General features: G+C 42.0%; 1 protein-coding gene across 1 annotated transcript in view; it reads left to right on the forward strand.

Annotated features, from left to right (window-relative positions):
* The window catches only part of PIK3AP1 (phosphoinositide-3-kinase adaptor protein 1), a 72,545-nt gene extending 48,779 nt beyond the window's left edge, over nt 1–23,766 (forward strand). Inside the window, exons 8-17 of the mRNA XM_063128847.1 lie at nt 3,197–3,386; nt 5,796–5,876; nt 7,200–7,382; nt 7,902–7,967; nt 9,199–9,401; nt 12,080–12,152; nt 13,010–13,153; nt 17,020–17,090; nt 17,846–17,961; nt 22,985–23,766. Coding sequence (XP_062984917.1) covers nt 3,197–3,386; nt 5,796–5,876; nt 7,200–7,382; nt 7,902–7,967; nt 9,199–9,401; nt 12,080–12,152; nt 13,010–13,153; nt 17,020–17,090; nt 17,846–17,961; nt 22,985–23,051 — 1,194 coding nt within the window. The 3' untranslated portion in view covers nt 23,052–23,766. The remainder of the gene's footprint in view (nt 1–3,196; nt 3,387–5,795; nt 5,877–7,199; nt 7,383–7,901; nt 7,968–9,198; nt 9,402–12,079; nt 12,153–13,009; nt 13,154–17,019; nt 17,091–17,845; nt 17,962–22,984) is intronic.
* The last annotated feature ends 501 nt before the right edge of the window (nt 23,767–24,267 follow it).

The following is a 24,267-nucleotide window of genomic DNA, read 5'->3' on the forward strand; positions in this document are numbered from 1 at the left end:
CCCCCCCCCCCCAGTGATGGAATGACCAGGAGGCTCACCTGGCACCAACATTGTTATCTTTTCAGCGCCAGGTTAAGACTTTTCTCTTCTCCCAGGCAGTTAACAACATATGCTGAGGCTTTTTTAACTGACCCCAGAATAGTTGTTTTAAATTGATATTGCTGTTTTTATGGTTGTGATGGTTTTAAATTTCTGTATATTTGTTTTTAATGTTCACTGTTTTTAACTTTTGTAAACTGCCCAGAGAGCTTCGGTATATAAATGTAATAAATAAATAAATAAAATGCTGTTAAATGCCTGGCAGAAGACCTGGCGACGAAAAGATAACAATGTTGGCGTCAGGCGAGCCTTGTCGGGAGATCATTATGGGAGATCATTCCATAATGGGAGGGTTGGCACCACTGAAAAGGGATAGATCCTAAATATTGTTGGAAAGACTTGTAAGGTGTGGGCATAATGTTTCTCTGAATTTTTTTATAAAAAGAACTTCCAAACCCCTCAGGGTCTGGACTTTTGTTATGTTTCAATCTTTTAATTGCTTCCTCTGCTTCCTCTACTGATATGGGTTTATTCAAAATGTTACGATGATCTGGAGTTGCAGGTGTGATACCCGCATGCTCCAGAAATGCAGTAACATTTTCTAAGTTGGGGTGTGTTGATTGATACAGTTTTTAATAAAAAAAATGCAAATAATGTATTAATTTGCATTTGATCCAACGTCTTACTACCATCTTCTATACATAAAATGTATCTTTCCTTTATTTCTTCTCTTTTGTATAGCTCTTGCCAATAGTCTTGTGTTTTTATTCCCTGACTCATAGTAACGTTGCTTCATATATAATAGTGATTTAGCTACTTTTCCAGATTCCAACGCTTCCAGTTCTTTATGTTTATATTCTAATTTCCTAAGGGTAATTCTAGATCCTGTTTTTGTGTGTTTTGTTTCTAAAGCAGCTATATCCTTCATTATATTTTGTTTTAATGGATCTATATTTTTCTTTAATTTTATTGTTTCAGCAATACATGCTGCCCAGATAGTTGCTTTCATAGCATTCCACAGTATAATGTGTGATATCTCCGGTGTAGTATTTATATTAAAATATTCTGTAAAGGCCACTATCAAGGATTGTACACTTTTTTGGTTTTCAAATAAGCGTGAATCTACCCGCCACACCAGGTAAAATGGACCTGGATCCTGTATGCGCAAAATTAATTCTACTGCTGCATGGTCTGAAATAGTCCGAGGTAGTATTTCAACCTCAGACAACCTATCCAGAAGGATACCATGGTTGATGGTATCGAAGGCCGCTGAGAGGTCCAGGAGAACCAACAGGGTTGCACTCCCCCTGTCTCTCTCCCGGCAGAGGTCATCTCACAGGGCGACCAAGGCAGTTTCCGTTCCAAAACCAGGCCTAAAACCCGATTGAAATGGATCTAGATAATCCGTTTCATTCAAGAGCGCCTGGAGTTGTCCTGCAACCACCCGCTCAAGCACCTTGCCCAGGAAAGGGATATTAGCCACCGGCCTGTAGTTGTTAACATCCCCTGGGTCCAGATTAGGCTTCTTCAGGAGTGGTCTAATTATCGCCTCTTTTAAAGAGGCTGGCACCACTCCCTCTCCCAAGGAGGCATTAACAACTTCTAGCAACTCTTCTTCTTGCAGTTCTTCCTCTGACCATGGGATGTTGAGTCCCAGCAATGTTAAGATGTGAGCCATTTCTTTTCTATTTGTTGCTTTTTGATGGGTACCATCAATTTCAGTGTGAAGAGAAAATGGAAATCCCCGTCTGAATCTTTGTCCTGCTTCTTTCAGAAGGTCTGTGGTTGGTTTAAACTTCTTGCGTCTTCTCAAGGTTTCCATACTGAGGTCTTGAAGAAAAAAAATGGTTTTTCCTTCGTGGGTAACTGGTGCTTTTTCTCTCAAAGCTTTGGAAACTGAATCTCTGGTGGTGGAGTTAAAAATGCTATTATAATATCCCTCCGAGGAGCAGAGTCTCTGGGTTTTGGTCCCAGGCTTCTGTGCGCTCTTTCAATGTCTGCCTGGGATATGTTAACTTCAGGAATTATTTCTCTCCACCATTCCACCAGGAATTGCTTTAAATCACTCTGACCCACTGTTTCTTTCATATTTCTAATCCTCAGGTTCCTCCTTTTCCCTCTATTTTCCTGTTCTTCAAGGCGCAACTGTATATTTCTCTGCCTATTAATAATTACTTTTAAGGCGTCGGAGTTATGGATCCCTTGATCTAAGGCTTCTCCAGCGGTCTCCTCCACATCTCCTACTCTTGCAGCCAGACTTGAAAATTTATCTTCTTGGGACTTGAAAAACTCATCCCATTTCTTTAATAAATCTGAGTGAAGGTTGGAGATTTTAACAGTCACCTCCTCCATTAGTTCTTCCATGAGTGCCACCGCGTCCCCTTTGTTTGTTTTCCCAGAACAGGTTGCCATCTTAGACACCAGTGAGATGCTACCAGATATCTGAGTCTCTATCGGCTTGTAGTAGTGAATTATGGCACTCACCACACTTCTAGCGAATCTTCTAAACATTCCCCCACATTTTCTTCCGAAAGGCAGCCTAATTTACGGCTCTGCTGTGCTGTAATATTGATTTAACCATCGGAGAGGAAGAGAGCCACAGAGGTTGGTGTCTGAACTTGGCAGCTGCGCGCATGCTCTCTCCCCACCCCCTTGCCCTAGAGGATGAAGAGGATGTGTCCCCTGAAGGCCTCACTCATATAGATGCCTGTCTGACTGCGAACTTATAATGTGAAAAAGAGTTTTCAAGAACCCATCCACAGAATTACTCTAGTTAACACCTTTAGAATTAGAACCTGGACACATCACCTGCAGATGAACATTTGGATACTTTAATTTTCATATGAGAGAAAATAGCTCCTGTGAATGAAGTTGGACATCTCAAGTAAACAGGGCAACTGGCACATGCAGGGGGGCTTTCATTTACTGGTGAGTAAGTTGGTATGTTTATAGACTAGGAGAAGAGCTACACCTTTTGTTCTGCTTTCCTCACTTTCATTACATTTTATTGTTGTCAAAAATGCAACTGTTTTTAAATGAGAACCTGCAGGACCGTTCTGTAAAGACTCAACTTTAGTAGGGGCATGCTTTTGAAGAGTGGGAAGTTTGATTCACAAACTGTCTCACAAAAGAGCTATTTGCTTTCCTCCACTTCTAGGAGACAGTAGACATGCTGAAAAGTCACATAAAGGAAGAGTTGATGCAGGGTAAGGAAGATGACTCTGTTTATGAGTCCATGGCTCACCTCTCCACCGACCTACTGATGAAATGTTCTCTGAACCCTGGCTGTGATGAAGAGCTCTACGAATCTATGGCTGGTTTGGTTCCCAGTGCTACAGAGGACTTGTGTACGTATATAAATAAATAACTATAAATAAATAAATATAGTGTTCATCTTGCACTTAAATTCCACATTTATGCTGCACTAAAACAGACAGCGTGCATAAACTAGCACTGCGCTAAAATGCCTCCCCACAACTTTGCCAGTTTGTTTACAGGAATGTAGGGGCATTCTGATGATTTTTGGATGGAGGTGCAAACAGGGGCTTACTGCCATCTACTTTGTAGGATTGCAGTCTAGGTTAATTGCACTGTATTCCCATTCAAATGAATGAGATCAGATGGTCGTGACTTAAGTTCTATTGATGTCAATGGGAATGAAGTGCAACTAATTTAGACTAAGATCCAACCTCATGGAATGTATGGCCAAGATATTGGAGGTTGCAATTTTTCACAAACTAACATGTCACATTTAAGAAACTAAAATGGAAAGGCCCAGAAATCTTTCCTTACGTTTGGTTCCTCTTTCCCATCATATGCCCATATCAAATCTGCTGAAAAGAGGGAGAAAAATCCCATGCAATATGAATGTATATCTGTTTACTGAAAGAAGGGATTTATTTTTGATGTTAATGACACTTTGTTCAGATAGTTTGTCTGGTTTCTATCAATGAACTAGATAAATTTTGTTTCAGTGAGTTCCATCACACCAGTGTTTTATCGCACTCTCGTCATGCCTGGTTTGTGGTTTTGCAACCGCGGTACTCACATGATATCATCACTGTCCTGCACTCATCTCGCCTCTTTTCCTTGTTTTTCCACCTTTTTTTGGAGCGGGGAAAGTCTGGTTTATTTCCTCCACGCAGAATTAAAGCTCACTTCCACCCCCCTGTATTGCTGTCCTTGCATTTTTCCTTTCGTTGGGGGGGCGTGTGCTTTGAACATGTGCTTGCTGACGAAAGAGGAGGGCAGGGCGGTTCTCCTCCTCCAGCACACTGTGTCGAACAAACTGAGCCAGTTGAACAGGATTCTGCTGCTCCAACCCCACCCTCCTTCTCTCCTTGCCTGCAGAAACAGTGCCCAGCTGATTAAACATTGAATCGGTAAAATGCTAGACAACAAAGCCAGAGTGAGGGGAAGTGGGAGAGCTTCCCATGGCCATCACTCGACAAGAACCAATGAAGTGGAGGGGGAAGAAGAAGGGATGGGGTGGGGTGGGTGCAATAATGGGAGAGCAAACAAGTGATCAGAGAGTCCCCCGGTATAGCTATGATTGTGAAAGGGACCAGCTCTTGCTGCGCTAAAGAAATGGACGTCAAAATCACGGGTGCAAACCAGGAAAAAAAGCAGGTGTGATGGAGCTCAGTGACAGATAGTGTTCTGATACATATAAGAGTGGATTTTTTTGTTTTGGTGTTTTTATCCTGATTCTTTGAAGGCCCAAGTATGTTTTTTCTTATTCCCACACAGATGGGAAAGTAATTCAAGAGCTCTTTGGCTCTATTTCAACTCAGGGCAAAGTGGCTAAGATGCATAATAGCAGTGTGTGTGTAGGGGGGTGGGACATCCTTGAGTTCTGCAGATCTGCTGCCGGGGAAATGTTGGGCCTCCACATGCCTTTTCCTCACTTAGAAGGAGATACAGGGGCTCTGGGTTAAGCCTTGTGCTTTTGTTACCTTCAGCAGTGATTTAGACATAGAAAATGGCATGTTCAAATGAGAACTCCAAATGCACGTAGTTAGCAACTAGTTTTGCAACTGGGATAGTTTGGGTGGGATGGTGAGCCAGGTGGCGTATTGGCAAGTCCAGTTGCCCGTCTCTGTCACTCGTTCCAGCTCAGCACCCTAACTGCATTCGACATGTTTCTTCTCCACCCACTCTTCCATCCATCAGAATGGATACCGATCTGGAGTTTTCACTTCCTTTGTAGCATGTGGCTTGGTACACCTACCTGAATTATGTAGACTTATTTGCTTACAACTTACATCCTCTACTTTCTACAGGATACTGACAGCATTCCCAAGGGTTCATTTGAAACTAAAAAGTGTTTATGACATCACTTGTGAATATGCTCTTGGGTTTACATTGCAGAAAATGCAGGTCTTTACGTGTTGCTTACAATGAAGAGGAGTGACTTCTTATCCAGTAGGCATTTTACCAGATGGGGTCTGCCAGTCAGGTCAAGCCAGGCCCTCACATGGGAGGCCTTTGGATTTTTTTCCATAGGGCAATGATGCCAGGGTTTACCATAGCTCCATGGGAAGTCTCTGAACCAGCACCCAACAAGAATTGGTGGTACTGACAATCCTCAGGTAGACAGGTTGATCCACATGTGGTGTGTGTTTCTTGCCTGAGTCTGCAGTGCCAGCATGCAGAAGCTTTTCTGGTGGCCTTCATGCTGTAATTTGAGATTCCTCCCTCAGAGAAGCTTTTAAAGAATGCAGGGTATTATGTGTGTGTGTGTTTTCTTTTTCCAGACGTAGAAATGCTTCAGTCAGATGCTAGCAATCCCTTTTCACGGACAACAAAGGCTTACATGATGCGTAAGTTTTTAGAAGGTGAGCATGTGTGAAAACAGGATTATTAATACTCTCTCTTTGGATACCAGCCAGAAGCAGAGAGCCCTGCATGTCTAAGGATTAAAATATAAATAAATGTCTGGCCATTTTCCTGTCATGTTTTTAAATGTTCTGTCTCTATAAAAAACCCCTCAACAAGATCAGTTCACTGTGAATCTGAAATATATGTTATCAGTCCAATCTAAATGAAAATGTCTGTTTCTCAGTTGTTACCCTCCAGCTGTTTTGATCTACTTTTTATATTGCTTTATTTCTCTTATATCCTTCTCATTTCCATATTGCACATGGTGGGATGAGGCTGAATGTAAGTAAGCCAATTAAATTGTTTAAACCATTTGAACAATTCTGATTCAGTTTGTGATGCTGAATTAATCAAATGATACTAAAATGTTATAATAACAAAATAATAATAAAATGACACATTCATATATCATTACCTGTACAAGTAGAAAGGGAGATTTTGATGGGTACATCGCTACGTTGGCGATTCCAAGATTAAACTAGTCAGCACAGCAATAATAAACTACAAAGTGTGATACAAAACTATCAGCTATGACATTTTAATTCCTTTCTATCTTAATTTGTTATAAAACAACATTAACTAATCCCATTTCAATACCATTTGCATGCCAGTCCATTAATGACTTGCAAGTACCAGTTTGTCACTAGAAGATGTCATCTAGCTCCCTCCTTGACTATTTTTGATGGGCCTTAAAGATCTGGATTTTTCAGATTGCTTTTAACTGATGCTGGTCTATATTTCAGATATTGTCCCCATTCAGACGACATGCTAAACCATGCTGCCGAATCACAAAATGCTTAACGGAATGCTTAACTGTGGTTAACAGTGTCATCTGACACATTTTCCCCTAACCATCTGCTCCATTAACCACATTGTGATTAGGCTCACTAACCATGTTGTGCTAAAAGTGTCATCTGACACGTGTTGTGGTTAAGGGGCCATTGTTAAGGGGTTAAGGGGTTAAGGCATAGAGCTTCCAGTACAGAGTGGACTAACTAGGCGGGGCACTCTAGCCAGCAGGCTCTATGTCTGCTCTGGACTGCCGATTGATATGCCCGCTGCAGCTGCCATTTTGTGTTTCGCATTAGTTTTTTGGAGCGATTTTTGCTCTTCTTAGCAGAGCATGCTTGCAGCAGAACTTTTTAAATTCCTGCTTGCAATTTCCTCATACAAAGCATCCGTTTCTCCTACCTCGTTGAAGCACTTTTTTAGTTCAGTGACATTAAAATGTACACAGTTGCTTGGTTCTGGTTGATTTTTCTTCTGAATTTGTTCTCTAGGTGTTACTGTGGATGTGCCAGAGCTGAAAGAGAATATATACCATAAATCTGAAGATGAAGAACTCTATCATACTGTGGAGCAGGGAAGCTTCCCTCAGGAAATGGTCAACAGACCACCTGTTCCTGTGCCAAGACCTGATCCCTCCTCTAAACAACAGGACAAAGAATCATACATTTATAAAGGTGATTATAAAGGTGACCAGAATAATGTGGCTACAGTTTTGAAAAACAAAGCCTAGTGATATAGCTTAGGATGAAAAAGCTCATAGCTTGTGTGTTTATAATAGACATCAAATAATTCCAACTCCCATTTTAAACAATTTCTTTCTTCTAGTCCTTATGGTTCCAGATGCAAATTTGACAATCTGGTAAAAGTACCGAAGTATTGAAAATTAAGAGAAGGAAACAGAAGTGGCTCCCCCATTCCCATACCACTAGCAGCTACCCCATGGACAACTCTGGGAAGGTGCAGGGCCTCAACTGGGTTCTCTTGAGGCACTAATGGAGAGGGCCCTTTTAAATGAGCCAGGCCTTCTGCATGCATGGCCCAAGCATGGTGATTGAGTGGAAGGATACACCGCTGGGTATCCTTCCTCATTTTGAATTTAAATTTTTATGTTTATTTATTGTAAGCCATCCAGAAAAGTTTATGTCATACAAATCTCATAAAATAACAATGAAATAAATTGTGTATCTCTCTAGTATTTGCAGGTAAAGATCAAGAGAGACCTGGGAATCTCTATGTGTCTGCCCGGAACATTAAAAAAGGCAAGTCTGAGTTACAGAAGATCCCATTGCCCAACAAGCTTGTTCTTGGGTATTATGACTGTCATATTTTGGAACTTTATTAAAAACTGGAGCAGTGAGTGCCATAGATCCAAGCTTCAAATATTGTTCTGTTGCATGTGGTGGCAGTTGTGGGATAATCTACAGTGTTTTCCTCAGCTGGGGGTTTTACAACTATGTTAATTGACTGCTACAGCATCTAACCAGAACAAGGCCAAATATGCAGGACTTTATAAAACAAAACTCAAATGATCAAGAATGTATATTTTCTTGGCATATTAATTGATGGTAATTTTAGTCACATGTTGGGAACTGAGCATGACTTGGAAGACCCCCAGGGCCTACCTTCACAGTGCCGCTGCACTGCTCCTTCCCCCTGAAAACCTGCAGTATTGGTGCTGTGGGGTGGGAAATCCCCATGCCAGGAGGGAGCGCAGGGTTTCCTGGTGGTCATCCGGTTACTGGAACCCGCTCCTGCCCTCTTCCTGGCTTCCAGCGACCAATCAACGGTCGCCATCTGCCCTAGACCACCCCCGGCTTGACGCCTGAACAAGATCACATGGTGGAAGGGCCATGGTGACCTCACTTCAAAGGGAAAAGTCAGGGTGAGTCCTGACAGTGCAGCTTCAGGGAAAAGCCCCACAGTGACTGTGAGTCGGTGGCTGTGTCGTGTAACTGACACAGCACCGCCATGCAGCCACCGTAGGGCAAAGAAGACGTTTTGACAGCCCCCCAGATGTCTATCATTAAAAGATATATTAGATCAATTATCTTAATAAGGAATTAAAGAAATAACTATGCTGAGAGCCTTACAGAGAGGATTAAAAACCATTTTCCCCACTGGCTTCAACATTTCCCCCCAAAATTAATCTTATATCACATCGTTTTTAGAAATCATTTTGTGGGGGTTAAAGGCAGGTAGTAATATATGAATTCTTCATCTTAAACATTTTATTCACAATTCTAAAAGAAAATATTTTGCAATCCAAAACGTTTCAATCTTTCAATTTTTCAGGAAGCCCCCCCCCCAAAAAAGTGATCCTTGTGGGGGGGAAACAGATGGAAAATGGGTTATTTTTTTAAAATGTATCTAGTTTTGTTTTCCTGGCCTTCACATCTCTGGCCAGACCAGAACTGGATGGTATTCCTAGAAGTGTAAAATAAATATGATTTTTTTCCCAACTGGTTTCTTTCTTTTCCTTTTTCTTTCCAGGACAAGGAGACGCCACTTTAAACCAGTATCGAACCAGTATCTATGACCCATTTGCTGGGATGAAAACCCCAGGCCAAAGGCAGCTGATCACTTTACAGGAGCAAGTGAAGCTGGGGATGCTCTCCGTAGATGAAGCTGTCCTGTGCTTCAAGGAGTGGCAACTAAATCAAAAAAGGAGGTCAGATTCATTTCGCTTTCAGCAGGTATGTAGTTGAAAAATACTTTCATATGTGAAAGTAAAGCAGTATCCTTACAGAATCTAGCCTACCATAATAATTGATTATCTCTTCTTCTTTTTTTTGTCATTGCTGGGAAATGTAAAAAGTTGCTGTCCTCCTTTCTATATCTTTCCATAAATAGCATAATTGAGTTCAGAATTTAACGCAAGCACATCAAGTGTGAATAGGCTGCAAATGAAAACAGCCCTGGAGGTATGGGTGAACCGTTCCCTGTTCATCTCAGAAATTGTCTGGGTTGTGCAAACATTCCTTAGAAGAGCTCAAAAAACCATTGAAGGGCTTTGCAAGGAATGCTTGTGAAACCCAGAAGGTGGAGCCCTTTTCCCTTTCCTGCTCTCCCCTGTCAAATGGATGAAGGCTTCTTCACAGCTGAGAGCGAACTCTCAGCTGCTCCGGCTACAAATGATGGAGGTAAAGTGCAAATCACAATTTAAGTGAGAGCAGCCTCAAAGGGGATTTTACCCAACTTGAACTGGGGCTGAGAGCAAGGAGCTTGCATTTTAAGCTCCTACCACTTGTACAGTTATTATTATTTATTTATTTATTTATTTATATAGCACCATCAGTGTACATGGTGCTGTACAGAGTAAAACAGTAAATAGCAAGACCCTGCCGCATAGGCTTACATTCTAATAAAATCATAGTAAAGCAATAAGGAGGGGAAGAGAATGCAAACAGGCACTGGGTAGGGTAAACAGGCACAGGGTAGGGTAAGACTAACAGTATAGAGTCCAAACAACATCAGGTTTTAAAAGCTTTAGGAAAAAGAAAAGTTTTTAGCTGAGCTTTAAAAGCTGCAATTGAACTTGTGGATCTCAGATGTTCTGGAAGAGCGTTCCAGGCATAAGGGGCAGCAGAAGAAACGAAGCCGAGCAAGGGAAGTAGAGACCCTTGGGCAGGTGAGAAACATGGCATCAGAGGAACGAAGAGCACGAGCGGGGCAATAGTGTGAGATGAGAGAGGAGAGATAGGAAGGAGCTAGACCGTGAAACGCTTTGAAGGTCAACAGAAGAAGTTTATATTGGATTCTGAAGTGAATTGGAAGCCAATGAAGAGATTTCAGAAGTGGAGTAACATGATCAGAGCGGCGAGCCAAGAAGATGATCTTAGCGGCAGAGTGGTGGACCGAGACCAACGGACTGAAGTGAGAAGAAGGAAGGCCAGTGAGAAGAAGGTTGCAGTAGTCCAACCGAGAAATAACCAGTGTTTTGTTTGGAGCATTACTAATTGATTGTCTTCTTGCTTTGCTTTCTTTTTTTAATATGGCAGTAATTACAGGGTAAAACAGGAGCACAACTACTATGTCTCTTCTAATAACCAGAAATGGTGGGAAATAGTGAATATCAGGGTACATAAAATGATTTCAATTTCACAAAATTTCTACAAAACTCATTCTACTATTGATTACATGATGAAAATTGGACAGACCTCAGCTGTACAAGCATTTTCATCTGTCTGTGGAGGACTGTTTGACAGTGGAATAGATTTATAAGAACAGAAGAAAATGAACTGGAGGCTGTGGGGAGTTGCTGATCAGCTGCTACTTCCTGTTATTTGATCACTGGAATCTCTTTCCTAAAACCTATACATTGAGTCCCATGGATTCTTCAAAAGAAGACATGGGGCTCCATCATACCTGCTTTTCTTATCCAGGTTTCGTCCGCGGTTTCCCCCCTCCGTTTCCTTAGCAAGTCGAGTGCAGGGGCACTTTCACATCTATGCGTTGTTGTGCTTTTTCAGCTCATGTATCATACTAAAATCCCATGCATGCTTACCTTTGAGTAAACCCCATTGAACAGACTTACTAAAATGGGTTTTACTCAAAGGTAAGCATGCATGGGATTTTAGTATGAATTGGATGTAAATGCAGTTGAAATCAATGGGATTTACTCTTGAGTAAGGGAACAGCAGAACTCTATTTTATAAACTTGGAAATGCACAGCTTTGCATGATCAAAGGAAAGGGAAAGCAATCCTTCGTACTTGTGAACTTCCAGGAAAAGCATTTAAGGAGGGGAAATTTTAAAAATCCTAAAAAGTCAAGGGATGGATCAAGCTCATTCAAACTTGGTATGCTGAAAGCTCTACTTAAGAGCTACCACAGTACCAATTTTGATATCTTTATCTTTAAAAATGAAGGAGCTGCAGGCAAGGAGGGTGCATTTTCCACATTTCTTCTAAGGTGAAAATCTCTGGTCAAGCCTACTCAGGAGTAAGAACATAGAGTTAAATGGGACCTCTCTCCCTCCCCCTTCATGGTTGAGTGGAGAACCGCCCCGCCCTCCTCTTTTGTTAGCGAGACCGCCCTTAGACACTCACGCCCCCAACAAAGAACGGTTGTGTTCTGTTGTGTCAATAGAACACAACCACAGAAATACACGGGAGAGAGGAGAGCATTCATTTTGCAGGGAGACTTTTTGCACTCTAAAAAGAAATGAAACATGGACGGTAAGAGCTGAAATGAGTGCAGGACGTGGACATTGTCATGGGGGTATCGGGCTGCAAAACTGCATACCAGGCAGGTGGAGTGTGCGATAAATCGCTGTTGTGACAGGGCCCATGCAGTCCGTTTATCTAGTTTGAATTACATTAGATCTTGCCAGTTTTAGTCAGTTCTTTGATAATATAATTCTGAAATTCTAGGAAAACCTGAAAAGATTGCGTGATAGCATCACTCGACGACAAATTGAGAAAAAAAAGGCTGGCAAAGATACAGGTAAAATGCTCAGCTAATCAGTGACTATGCTCAACTGTAGCAGTTGCAAGTCTCTTCCTTCCTCTGGTCTGTAGCTCCTTTTGATGGAGTTACAATACTCACTGTGCTAATAATCTGGTAATGTCTGGTACACAATCCCTATATGCAATATTAGTCTAACTTATGTCCCAGACATTTCAGTGGCTCTACTCTAAGTGTGACTCAAGGCTATTTGAACAGAATCTGTGGATGCAGAGAAGAGGCAAGAATGGCTCCAGTGGAAAACTGAAGCGACGCTGTGCATGATTTTCCAGAGTGCAGAAGGGGCACTTTCCTGGGGGCAGAGTCAGAGAGACTCTGCAATTTTTGAGGCAGGTGCCATAGATTGTGCTAGATGAAAAATGATGTGTGCCTTTCAGCTTTAAGAGCATCATCAGATTGGGCAATCATGTTTCCCTACTGTTGTTATGGACTCTGGCTGTTGTCCCACAATAGCGACAATCTCTTTACACGGGAGAGAAAGAGGAAGCAGCAATGACCATGTGGCCCATTCAGGGGCCATTTTTATCCTGCCATTTTTCCTGCACACAGCAGGAAATGGTGGCACATTTTGGTGGGGGGAGTTTTTGTTTTTGTTTTTTTAAAAAAAGACAGATTAAAAGGGTTCTATTTTGTGATGGAAAAATAAGTGGAAAGAGTGGGAGGCGGAAGGTGTCGTCTAAAGGACTCGCGAACATCCATAAGTGGGCAGTAGCTAGCGTGCGATAAAACGCTCGCCTGATGACACCCTAAATGTGCATGATCTCAAATGTTTTGTCCTATATATGATTCTGAAACAACTGCAATCCTAGTACTGAATCATTACGTTTTCGTTCTAGACTTGGAAATCACTGTGCCTGTTGGACATTTCCAGAATGCGCCCAAAAAACCAGAATGTAGCATATATGAATTTAATCCCCGGAAAAACCTCTTCCCACCAAAGCGAGGAGAATGGAAAACAGAAAGCACCTCAAGCACTGCAAGTAAGCAAGCAAGCAGCCAGAAAGTTATCTAGGGAAGAGTGAAGATGCTTTGGATCCTCAATAGCGAAGGATGATTTAGCTCTCCAGATGCAAGCGAGCAGTAAGGAGCCAACGCGCTCATTTGCTTGCTCCTGCGCATGCTTCTGAACAACCCGTGGTTAACGAACAGTGGGCTGTTTCAGCATGTGAATTGCCTATACGCCCCATGATGTATCAAGAGCTTCCAACTTCCTTCTCCAAAATAAACTCTATAGATCCTGACATGTGTGGGTGATAACTTTCTCCTACAGAAAGTGGAGGAAGGAACTAGAGGATCGGCAATCCTTGACTTGATATTGACCAATAGGGATGACTTAGTGGATAAAGTGGCAGTTACGGGAACTCTGGGGGAAAGTGACCACGTCATACTTGAATTCTTGATTATGAAAGAGACAAAAGTTGAGTGTAGCCATACACGTACTCTGGATTTTAGGAAAGCTGATTTTAATAAACTCAGAACTATAATAAGTAAGGTCCCGTGGCAAGTGAGCCTAATGAGAAAAGGAGTGCAGATTGGGTGGGAGTATTTAAAAAAGGAAATTTTAAAGGCACAGTTACAAACAATTCCAAGAAGGAGAAAAGATAGAAGACAACAAAGGAAACCAATGTGGCTCCACAAAAAGCTTAGAGATGACCTGAAAACAAAAAAGGATACATATAGGAAATGTAAGGGAGGCCAGGCTACAAAAGAAGAGTAAGACAGGTGGCGCAGAAGTGCCGAAATGGCGTCAGGAAGGCTAAAGCTGTGAATGAGCTGAGGTTAGCGAGGGATGCTAAAAGAAATAAAAAGGCTTTCTTCAGATATGTGAGTAGTAAAAGACAGAGGAAAGAAATGGTGGTTGAACTGCTTAATGAGGATGGCAAATTGATAACAGATGACAAAGAAAAGGCTGAAGTGCTCAATTCTTACTTTGCCTCAGTCTTCTCCCAAAAGCGGGTCTATGACCCCCCCTGGAGAAAGTGAAGCAGAAGTTGAGGGGGCAGGATTGCAATTTGAGATTGATAAACAAATGGTCAAAGAACACCTAATTTCATTGAATGAGTTCAAATCTCCAGGGCCCAATGAACTGCATCCTAGAGTAATGAAGGAGCTAGCAGAAGAACTCTCAGAACCTTTGTCTATTGTCTTTGCAAAATCATGGAATACGGGGGAGGTGCCGGACGACTGGAGGAGGGCTAACGTTGTCCCTATCTTCAAAAAGGGCAAAAAGGAGGAACCTGAGAACTACAAACCAGTCAGTCTGACATCCATCCCTGGGAAAATTCTGGAGCAGATTATAAAGAAGTCAATCTGTAAACACCTTGAAATCAATGCGGTGATCACTAGAAGCCAACATGGATTTGTCAGGAACAAGTCCTGTCAGACTAATTTCATCTCATTTTTTGATCGGGTAACCTCCTTTGTGGACTGTGGGAGTGCTGTGGATGTCATATATCTTGACTTCAGCAAAGCTTTTGACAAAGTGCCCCATGATATTCTTTTTTTTTTTAAAATATAATTTTATTTTCTACAATACTTAAACATACACATTACATCCTTTCATAAAGAAAAACAACAACATACTACATAATATTGAAACATTGAATACATAATATCTTATCTAAATACATAATCAAAATTAACATAGAAGTGCACCCCCCACCTCGGGATCTCATTCCTGATTCCAGAATCTCATACTTTCTTCTGCTGGTGGTTTCCCACTTCCTTTAGAAAACACAAATATTAGGAACTGTTTCCAAATTCCTTCAAAATCATTTGATTTAGCTATACCTCTTCTCCATTTAATATTACTTGTCAATTTATCATTAATAGCTATATCCCATACTTCTTTATACCATTCTTCAATAGAATATTCCCCTTGAATCTTCCAGTTCCTAGCTACAATCAATCTTGCTGCAGTCAACAAATTCGTTATCAGTTCCTTAATTTCCTTTTTACATTTAAAATCTTCTTCAAATAGTGACAGCAATGCAACTTTTGGTGTTCATTCTGTCTTCATTTCCACAATTTCTTCAATCTCCAAAAACACCATCTTCCACAATTTTTGAACATAGTTACATTCCCACCACATATGCAAATACGTTCCTTTAACCCCACAACCTCTCCAACAATTTTCTGATTGCTGATTGTTTATCTTATTCAATCTAACCGGAGTTAGGTACCACATCCATACAATTTTAAAATAATTCTCTTTTATTCTTACTGACATATTTCTCAACGCTCTTTGTTTCCATAATCCCTCCCAACCCTGTTGTCCTATTTGTACCTTCAAATCTGTCTCCCAAACCATTTTACCCGAATTATCCACCGTCCCTTTCTCCACCAATATTCTATATATTTCACTCATCAACCCTTTTAACACTGTTCTTTTCTCCCTTTCATTTTCTTTCTTAACTATTAATATTATGATATTCTGATTAACAAACTAGCTAAAAGTGGGCTAGATGGAACAACTATTAGGTGGATTCACAGTTGGCTACAGAATCGGACTCAAAGAGTACTTATCAATGGAACCTTCTCAAACTGGGGAGAGGCAACGAGTGGGGTACCGCAGGGCTCAGTCCTGGGCCCAGTGCTCTTCAACATTTTTATTAATGATTTGGATGAGGAGGTGCAGGGAACGCTCATCAAATTTGCAGATAACAACAAATTGGGTGGGATAGCTAATACCCTGGAAGACAGAAACAAACTTCAAAGTGATCTTGATAGGCTGGAGTGCTGGGCTGAAAACAACAGGATGAAATTTAATAGAGATAAATGCCAAGTTCTACATTTAGGAAATAGATACCAAATGCACAGTTACAAGATGGGGGATACTTGGCTCAGCAATACTACAAACGAGAATGATCTTGGAATAGTTGTAGATCGCAAGCTGAATATGAGCCAACAGTGCGATGTGGCTGCAAGAAAGGCCAATGCTATTTTGGGCTGCATTAATAGAAGTATAGCTTCCAAATCACATGAGGTACTGGTTCCTCTCTATTCGGCCCTGGTTAGGCCTCATCTAGAGTATTGCGTCCAGTTCTGGGCTCCACAATTCAAGAAGGATGCAGACAAGCTGGAGCGTGTTCAGAGGAGGGCAACCAGGATGATCAGGGGTCTGGAAACAAAGCCCTATGAAGAGAGACTGAAAGAACTGGGCATGTTTAGCCTGGAGAAGAGAAGATGGAGGGGAGACATGAGAGCACTCTTCAAATACTTAAAAGGTTGTCACACAGAGGAGGGCCAGGATCTCTTCTCGATCCTCCCAGAGTGCAGGACACGGAATAACGGGCTCAAGTTAAAGGAAGCCAGATTCCAGCTGGACATCAGGAAAAACTTCCTGACTGTTAGAGCAGTACGACAATGGAATCAGTTGCCGGGTGAGGTTGTGGGCTCTCCCACACTAGAGGCCTTTAAGAGGCAGCTGGACAACCATCTGCCAGGGATGCTTTAGGGTGGATTCCTGCATTGAGCAGGGGGTTGGACTCGATGGCCTTGTAGGCCCCTTCCAACTCTGCTATACTATGATTCTATGATTTTTCTTATTATTATATAGATTTTATGATAATTTTATAATATATGGATTAATGTGTATGTTAATATAATGAATTTTAGAATTAATTAATAAGACTTTTGAAAATCTGTTCTCTTCTGGGGTTGACAAACAGGAGTATTGACCGTGGCTCACAAATCACTGAATTATAAGTACTAAAAAGAGTGGTGCTTTTAGGGCCAGGGCATGGGATTGACAGGTGGTTTCTTAAAAGGGAAATTGAATCAGTGAATCCTGTTTATAAAATACTTGAGAGTCACTAGCAATTGCTGGCTTGTTTTCTCTAACCAGGTAGTTCAAGTAACCGATCCAGTACACGAAGTATACTGAGTGTTAGCAGTGGGATGGATGGAGACAATGAGGTAACTTTCTCACTGCAAACTTTCTCTCTAGCAAATGTTGGCAACTGCTCTGAATTAATCCCATGCTAAGACTTATTCTGTATATTTGCTGTACAATGCATAAGTAGTAGCTTCCGTCCTGCGGGGATAGAGTCCAAGACAGACAGACAAGATAGAACTTGGTAAAGGAGTAGTGGGGGAAATTAGCTGGCAGTAGCAAGCAGAAGTGGTGATGCCATGGTGACTGTGGAAGGCTTTGCCATGGACTCTGAGGGGATCTGAGAGAGAGAGAAAGGAGATCTTGGGGCTGCAGGACTGAATAGAAACACACTCTGACCTTTGCCATTAGCTAGGGAACCAAGGGCCACTGGGCAGTTGCACCCCTTGCCTACCAGGAAGAACATCACAGGCACAAGGGGAAGACCAGCTTGGTCCCCACCTTCAATTACAGGGAGCTTCCTGTCCCTGCATGAAAGAACATTCTGTTCCAGCTGCTAGATATGTGCATGTTTGCTTTATTTTATATTGTTACAAGATGCTATTGCTCTGGGGAACCTTTAGCCAAAAGGTATGGTATAAATCTTCAAAATAAATAAATAACTACTTCATATAAGCACAGAAAAAGGCCTGAAGGCAGTAAATTAAAATAAGTCAATGCAGAGCTTTTTAAGTTTTATTTTTAGTCTTATTTAGGTTTAGAAAAAGTGGCCATGCCACTTTCAAGGAAACTGAAACGGATTGGAAAAACTCACTTCTACATCCACATCTTTATGTAGGACAGTGAGTTGCCAGAAATGAAGAGAAACTTCAGCAGCGGGGCTCAGCAAGTGGACAAGCAGCCCTGCATGCCACCTGGAAGGCCTCCAAGAATACCTCCTCGAGTTGCTAGCAGGTTTGTTGTTGTCATCGTCATCTAACCTAATGTCATATATGTACCTGGCACTTTACAAAGAATGGGTCTGAAGGTCCCTACCTCGAGGGTCTTGCACTCTTAAAAATCCACAGGGAAACAACAGAGGAAAAGGGGATGGCAGTAGAGGCAAACAGGGGAACCAACGTACGGTTGTTTCAGTTACATGTGCTTAGACTAAGTTACAGGCTGAAGGGATCGGGCCCAGCAACTTTGCAAGTGCTCCACAAGAAGACATGGGATTGATTTGGAGTCAGACGGGGCGCAGGAGTAGGAAGGTGCTATCGAAACACTAAGCTGGTGGGAGCAGGAGATCACTGAGAATAACAGTGAGAGGATCCCCACCTGCAGGGTAATCATTTGGAGAGTAGCTAGCCAGAGGTCAGTAAAACGACAGGAGTGCAGGATCCTAATGAGGGGGAGGGGCTGGCAGTAAGAGCCCATGAGAAGGGAGAAGCAAGGCCGAGTTGCAAGGCACTCCCAGAGGCTGGCACGGCTTGTGACATCTGAACCCAGCGAGGGCAGCTGGCTGGTGTGGTAAACAGACCACCTAGAACCCATGGCCTGTTCTAGGGTTGCTGGGTGGTCTGTTAACCACCCCCAAAAGCCACCTTCGCTGGGTTCAGACAAGCTGCACCCAGTGGGCATAATTAGCTAAAGCAGGCGGCAAGCAATCAGCATGTGCAAGGGTTATCATAGAATCATAGAATAGCAGAGTTGGAAGGGTCCTACAAGGCCATCGAGTCCAACCCCCTGCTCAATGCAGGAATCCACCCTAAAGCATCCCTGACAGATGCTTGTCCAGCTGCCTTTTGAATGCCTCTAGTGTGGAAGAGCCCACAACCTCCCTAGGTAACTGATTCCACCGTTGCACTGCTCTAACAGTCAGGAAGTTTTTCCTGATGTCCAGCTGGAATCTGGCTTCCTTTAACTTGAGCCCGTTATTCTGTGTCCTGCACTCTGGGAGGATCGAGAAGAGATCCTGGCCCTCCTCTGTGTGACAACCTTTTAAGTATTTGAAGAGTGCTATCATGTCTCCCCTCCATCTTCTCTTCTCCAGGCTAAACATGCCCAGTTCTTTCAGTCTCTCTTCATAGGGCTTTGTTTCTAGACCTCTGATCATCCTGGTTGCCCTCTTCTGAACACGCTCCAGCTTGTCTGCATCCTTCTTGAATTGTGGAGCCCAGAACTGGACGCAATACTCTAGATGAGGCCTAACCAGGGCCGAATAGAGAGGAACCAGTACCTCACGTGATTTGGAAGCTATACTTCTCTTAATGCAGCCCAAAATAGCATTGGCCTTTCTTGCAGCCATATTGCACTGTTGGCTCATATTCAGCTTGTGATCTACAACAATTCCAAGATCATTCTCGTTTGTAGTATTGCTGAGCCAAGTGTCCCCCATCTTGTAACTGTGCATTTGGTTTCTATTCCCTAAATGTAGAACTTGGCATTTATCCCTACTAAATTTCATTCTGTTGTTTTCAGCCCAGCACTCCAGCCTATCAAGATCACTTTGAAGTTTGTTTCTGTCTTCCAGGATATTAGCTATCCCACCCAATTTTGTGTCATCTGCAAATTTGATCAGCGTTCCCTGCACCTCCTCATCCAAATCATTAATAAAAGTGTTGAAGAGCACTGGGCCCAGGACTGAGCCCTGTGGCACCCCACTCGTTGCCTCTCCCCAGTTTGAGAAGGTTCCATTGATAAGTACTCTTTGAGTCCGATTCTGTAGCCAACTGTGAATCCACCTAATAGTTGTTCCATCTAGCCCACTTTTAGCTAGTTTGTTAATCAGAATGTCATGTGGTACTTTGTCAAAAGCTTTGCTGAAGTCAAGATATAGGATGTCCACAGCATTCCCACAGTCCACAAGGGAGGTTATCCTATCAAAAAATGAGATCAAATTAGTCTGACAGGATTTGTTCCTGACAAATCCATGTTGGCTTCTAGTAATCACTGCATTGATTTCAAGGTGTTTACAGATTGACTTCTTTATAATCGGCTCCAGACTTTTCCCAGGGATGGATGTCAGACTGACTGGTCTGTAGTTCCCAGGTTCCTCCTTTTTGCCCTTTTTGAAGATAGGGACAACGTTAGCCCTCCGCCAGTCGTCCAGAACCTCACCCGTCTTCCATGATTTTGCAAAGATAATAGACAAAGGTTCTGAGAGTTCTTCTGCTAGCTCCTTCATTACTCTTGGATGCAGTTCATCGGGCCCTGGAGATTTAAACTCATTCAAGGAAATTAGGTGTTCTTTGACCATTTGTTTATCATTCTCAAACTGCAATCCTGCCCCCTCAACTTCTGCTTCACTTTTTCCAGGGGGGTCATAGACCCGCTTTTGGGAGAAGACCGAGGCAAAGTAGGAATTGAGCACTTCAGCCTTTTCTTTGTCGTCTGTTATCAATTTGCCATCCTCATTAAGCAGTTGAACCACCATTTCTTTCCTCTGTCTTTTACTACTCACATATCTGAAGAAAGCCTTTTTATTGCTTTTAGCATCCCTCGCTAATCTCAGCTCATTCTGAGCTGTAGCCTTCCTGACGCCATTTTGGCACTTCTGCGCCACTTGTCTGTACTCTTCTTTTGTAGCCTGGCCTTCCTTCCACTTCCTATATGTATCCCTTTTTGTTTTCAGGTCATCTCTAAGCTTTTTGTGGAGCCACATTGGTTTCCTCTGTTGTCTTCTATCTTTTCTCCCTGTTGGAATTGTTTGTAACTGTGTCTTTAAAATTTCCTTTTTTAAATACTCCCACCCATCCTGCACTCCGTTTCTCAGTAGGCTCCCTTGCCACGGGACCTTACTCATTATAGTTCTGAGTTTACTAAAATCAGCTTTCCTAAAATCCAGAGTACGTGTATGGCTACGCTCGACTTTTGTCTCCTTCATAATCAAGAATTCAAGTATGACATGGTCACTTTCCCCCAGAGTTCCCGTAACTGCCACTTTATCCACTAAGTCATCCCTATTGGTCAATAACAAGTCAAGGATTGCCGATCCTCTAGTTCCTTCCACCACTTTCTGTAGGAGAAAGTTATCACCCACACATGTCAGGAATTTCTTGGAAGGGCCACTTTTGGCAGTATTGGTCTCCCAACAGATATCAGGGTAATTGAAGTGCCCCATCACTACTACATCACACTTCCTTGAAACACTGGCAATTTGTTTCTCAAAAGTTTCATCCTCGTCTTCTCCTTGATTGGGTGGTCGGTAGTAGACTCCGATTATCATGTTCTTTTTATTCCTAGCCCCATTTATTTATTTCCTAGCCCCATTTATTTGTTATTAACAAGCCACTGCAGCCTACTAACCACCCTGTTGTCATGTGAAACAGTCCAGGTTATTCAGGATGGTTTGGCAGGGTCTTGCTATTTACTGTTTTACTCTGTACAGCACCATGTACACTGATGGTGCTATATAAATAAATAATAATAAATAACAAATAATAATAATAATGCAAACCCAGCACAATGGCTTGTGCATGGTTTGTTTGAAAGGGCAATAAACCAAAGGGCAGCAGTTGAACAATGCAATGCCAAAAAAAGCACACAACTGCGTACAAAATACATTATTTTTATACAACACAAATAAAAGTTATTTATAGGACAATTAAATCAACTAACTGGTTATATTTCAAGTCTGGATTTTTACACAATTAAGTAGGTGGATTCTTAATGAAACAGATGAATGACCAAGTTGTTTTTCATAAGTTACAGGCATCCAGTATTAATCCCGTTTCATCATGCTAGACTTCATCAGAGAAACTGTTTCATTTTCGCCGTGTGTGAGCAAATGCCGTGGGAGTAGGGTTTGCAGACTCCCGTACTGTTCTTAGTTTTTAGTTAAAGCCCTCCAAAAGTGTGTGTGTGTGGGGGGGGGGGTGTCTTAGTCAACGGCAGGCAATCCAAATGCTTCAACAGTGACTTGGACATGGTATGAAAACAATAATAATACATTGGTATCATATTACAACCTGGTTCATAAGTAACTACAAACCTATGGTTTAAACAACCCATGGACTGTTGTGCAAGGGTGGGAGAGAGTGAATGCACTGCTGCCCCTGCCATTTCCACTTCTAATGAACAACTTACATTTGGCTTCTTTGTAGGTTATTGAGCATGGTGTCCGAACACAGAGTGCTGGGTTGTTTAGGGGGTAAAAAATCCAGCGGTTAACCTAACAACAAATAATGGCTTAACCGCTGGTTTGTGCTTTTTATATTGTATTTTGTATTCAAGTTTTTAAATTGTTGGTTGTTTTATGCTTTTCATGGTTTTAATTTTTGTGAACCGCCCAGAGAGCTTCGGCTATTGGGCGGTATAAAAATGTAATTAATTAATTAATTAATTTGTTTAGTCACTAAACCCAGTGTTCTGGGTTTGGATGTCATGTTCAGCAATCTGCGAAGGATCTGATTGTGAACTGTCAATTAAAAGTGGAAGTTGCTTTCTCCTGCTCATCCCCGACAGCCCATGCTTTAAGCTCCATCACAACAGGGGTTAACACACTCCCTACCTTCGCTTCTCCACCAGTGTTTTCGTTCCTCAGTTACTTCCTCTTTTCAAAAGAGGAAGTACAGAACGAGCATGAGGCCCATTGAGTCCACTGTTCTAATGGCGCTGCTTCTCCTGCACACAGCAGGAGGAGAGAGCAGCGATTCTGAGTTTTAAAAAAATCAGACTTAATGAGGTTTCTTTTTATTGTGTGAGGAAGGCCAGAAGGGGCGGAAGGTGCTTGGGAGGCAGACGACATCATGTGAGGGTCCTGAGCAAACTCCGTGAGTGCCCAGTAACGAGCAATAAAACGCTTGTCGGATGGAGCTTTTTGTTTAACCCATGGGCTATTCTTACGTGTGAACAGAGCCTTTGCGTCATGCACTAACTCAAAACTGGAACTAAGATACCAATATATCAATATATTGTTTTTCAACTTTGCAATTGAACTGATGTGTAATATACCAAAGCTAATCTTATTCTTAGCATTCGAAATATTTTGTTGCAGGCCTTTGAGCAGTGACAGTTTCTATCCTCCCCCTGTGCCTCCAAGAGGTCGCGAAATGCCACGCTGAATCTTTGGAATTGTGAAAACTTAAATGTGGGAATGCATGGTTTCTTATCTTAAGATTGACTCTTCAGTGGTAATGATTAAAGCATCCTCAGCAGTCGTTTTCTCCTTGACCCCTGCTCAAATGAATAATTTTGGAGGTTCCTTTAAAAACTGATTCAATGCTGAAAGGACAAGACATTGGAGTCCTCTGACAGCAGTGGCTTTTCAGAAAAATGAACTGGTTACAGCACAAAAATGGACATGTTGAGCTTGTTGGAAAGTGTCTGATTCATCGGTCTTAGCCACACCAGACCAAAGATGTCTAGATTTTCTCAAGAATCCTTCAACATCAAAATTGAGTATTTACAAGCAGAACCTTTTGCCTATTTATCTACAAATGAGGTAGTCAACTTGATATACACTGTAGTAATTCCTTTAAAACCAGCACAGATGTTACTGATTTTATAATGGCTATGTATGTCAGACGACCAAACTAATGCCTAAAGTTGCTTTTCATATAATATAAAAATAAAGACACACTGAGTAATGTTTTGCACTTTAAGCCCTATGTCTTAAAACACAGGATCTTCATGGAATCGTATGCTTGCCTTTGCTGTGTATTATTTCTGTGGCAATCTGTCAAAAGCGCCCACTAAACTATGGATTCAAAGGAACCCAAGTTCTGTACAATTTATTAACATCAATAAAGTTTATGAACAGAAGTTCAACTTAACATAGTTTTACAGATTCAGTATTTCTTTCTGCAGGGAGTACGTGATTGCAAGTAGAGAGAAACATGAGAGCCAGTAGGTTTTAAGCCCCAATTCTCAAACTCTGAGGTGAAACATGACAGAAAGAGGGGGTCTATGAAGTTAAAATAGGAGAAGTGGATCCAATAGTAGGTAGATCTGGCTACCCTCCAGCCCTGTTCTCATCTTTAGGCTAGCCAATATCCACAAAGTGCTTTAAAAATGAGTTACCAATGTTGATGTGTTAAACGCTGATAGCATGCTAGCATGCTGTGCGACATGTTTGCTAGACATTTTGAGGGCAAAATCACTAATGTACATCATAATTTGCAGTTGAGACATTTTAATGTGTGGACATGTCTGATCTTATATGGTTGGATGAATTCCAGTTTGTAGGACCTGAGGATGCGGACAAAGTGCTTGATAAAGTTCCGTCAACCACTCATTTGCCCGACCCTTGGCCTTTGTGGCAAACCAGATGCAGGGGCC

This window comes from Elgaria multicarinata, chromosome 6 (genome assembly GCF_023053635.1).
Source record: "Elgaria multicarinata webbii isolate HBS135686 ecotype San Diego chromosome 6, rElgMul1.1.pri, whole genome shotgun sequence".
NCBI classification, from domain to species: Eukaryota; Metazoa; Chordata; class Lepidosauria; order Squamata; family Anguidae; genus Elgaria; species Elgaria multicarinata.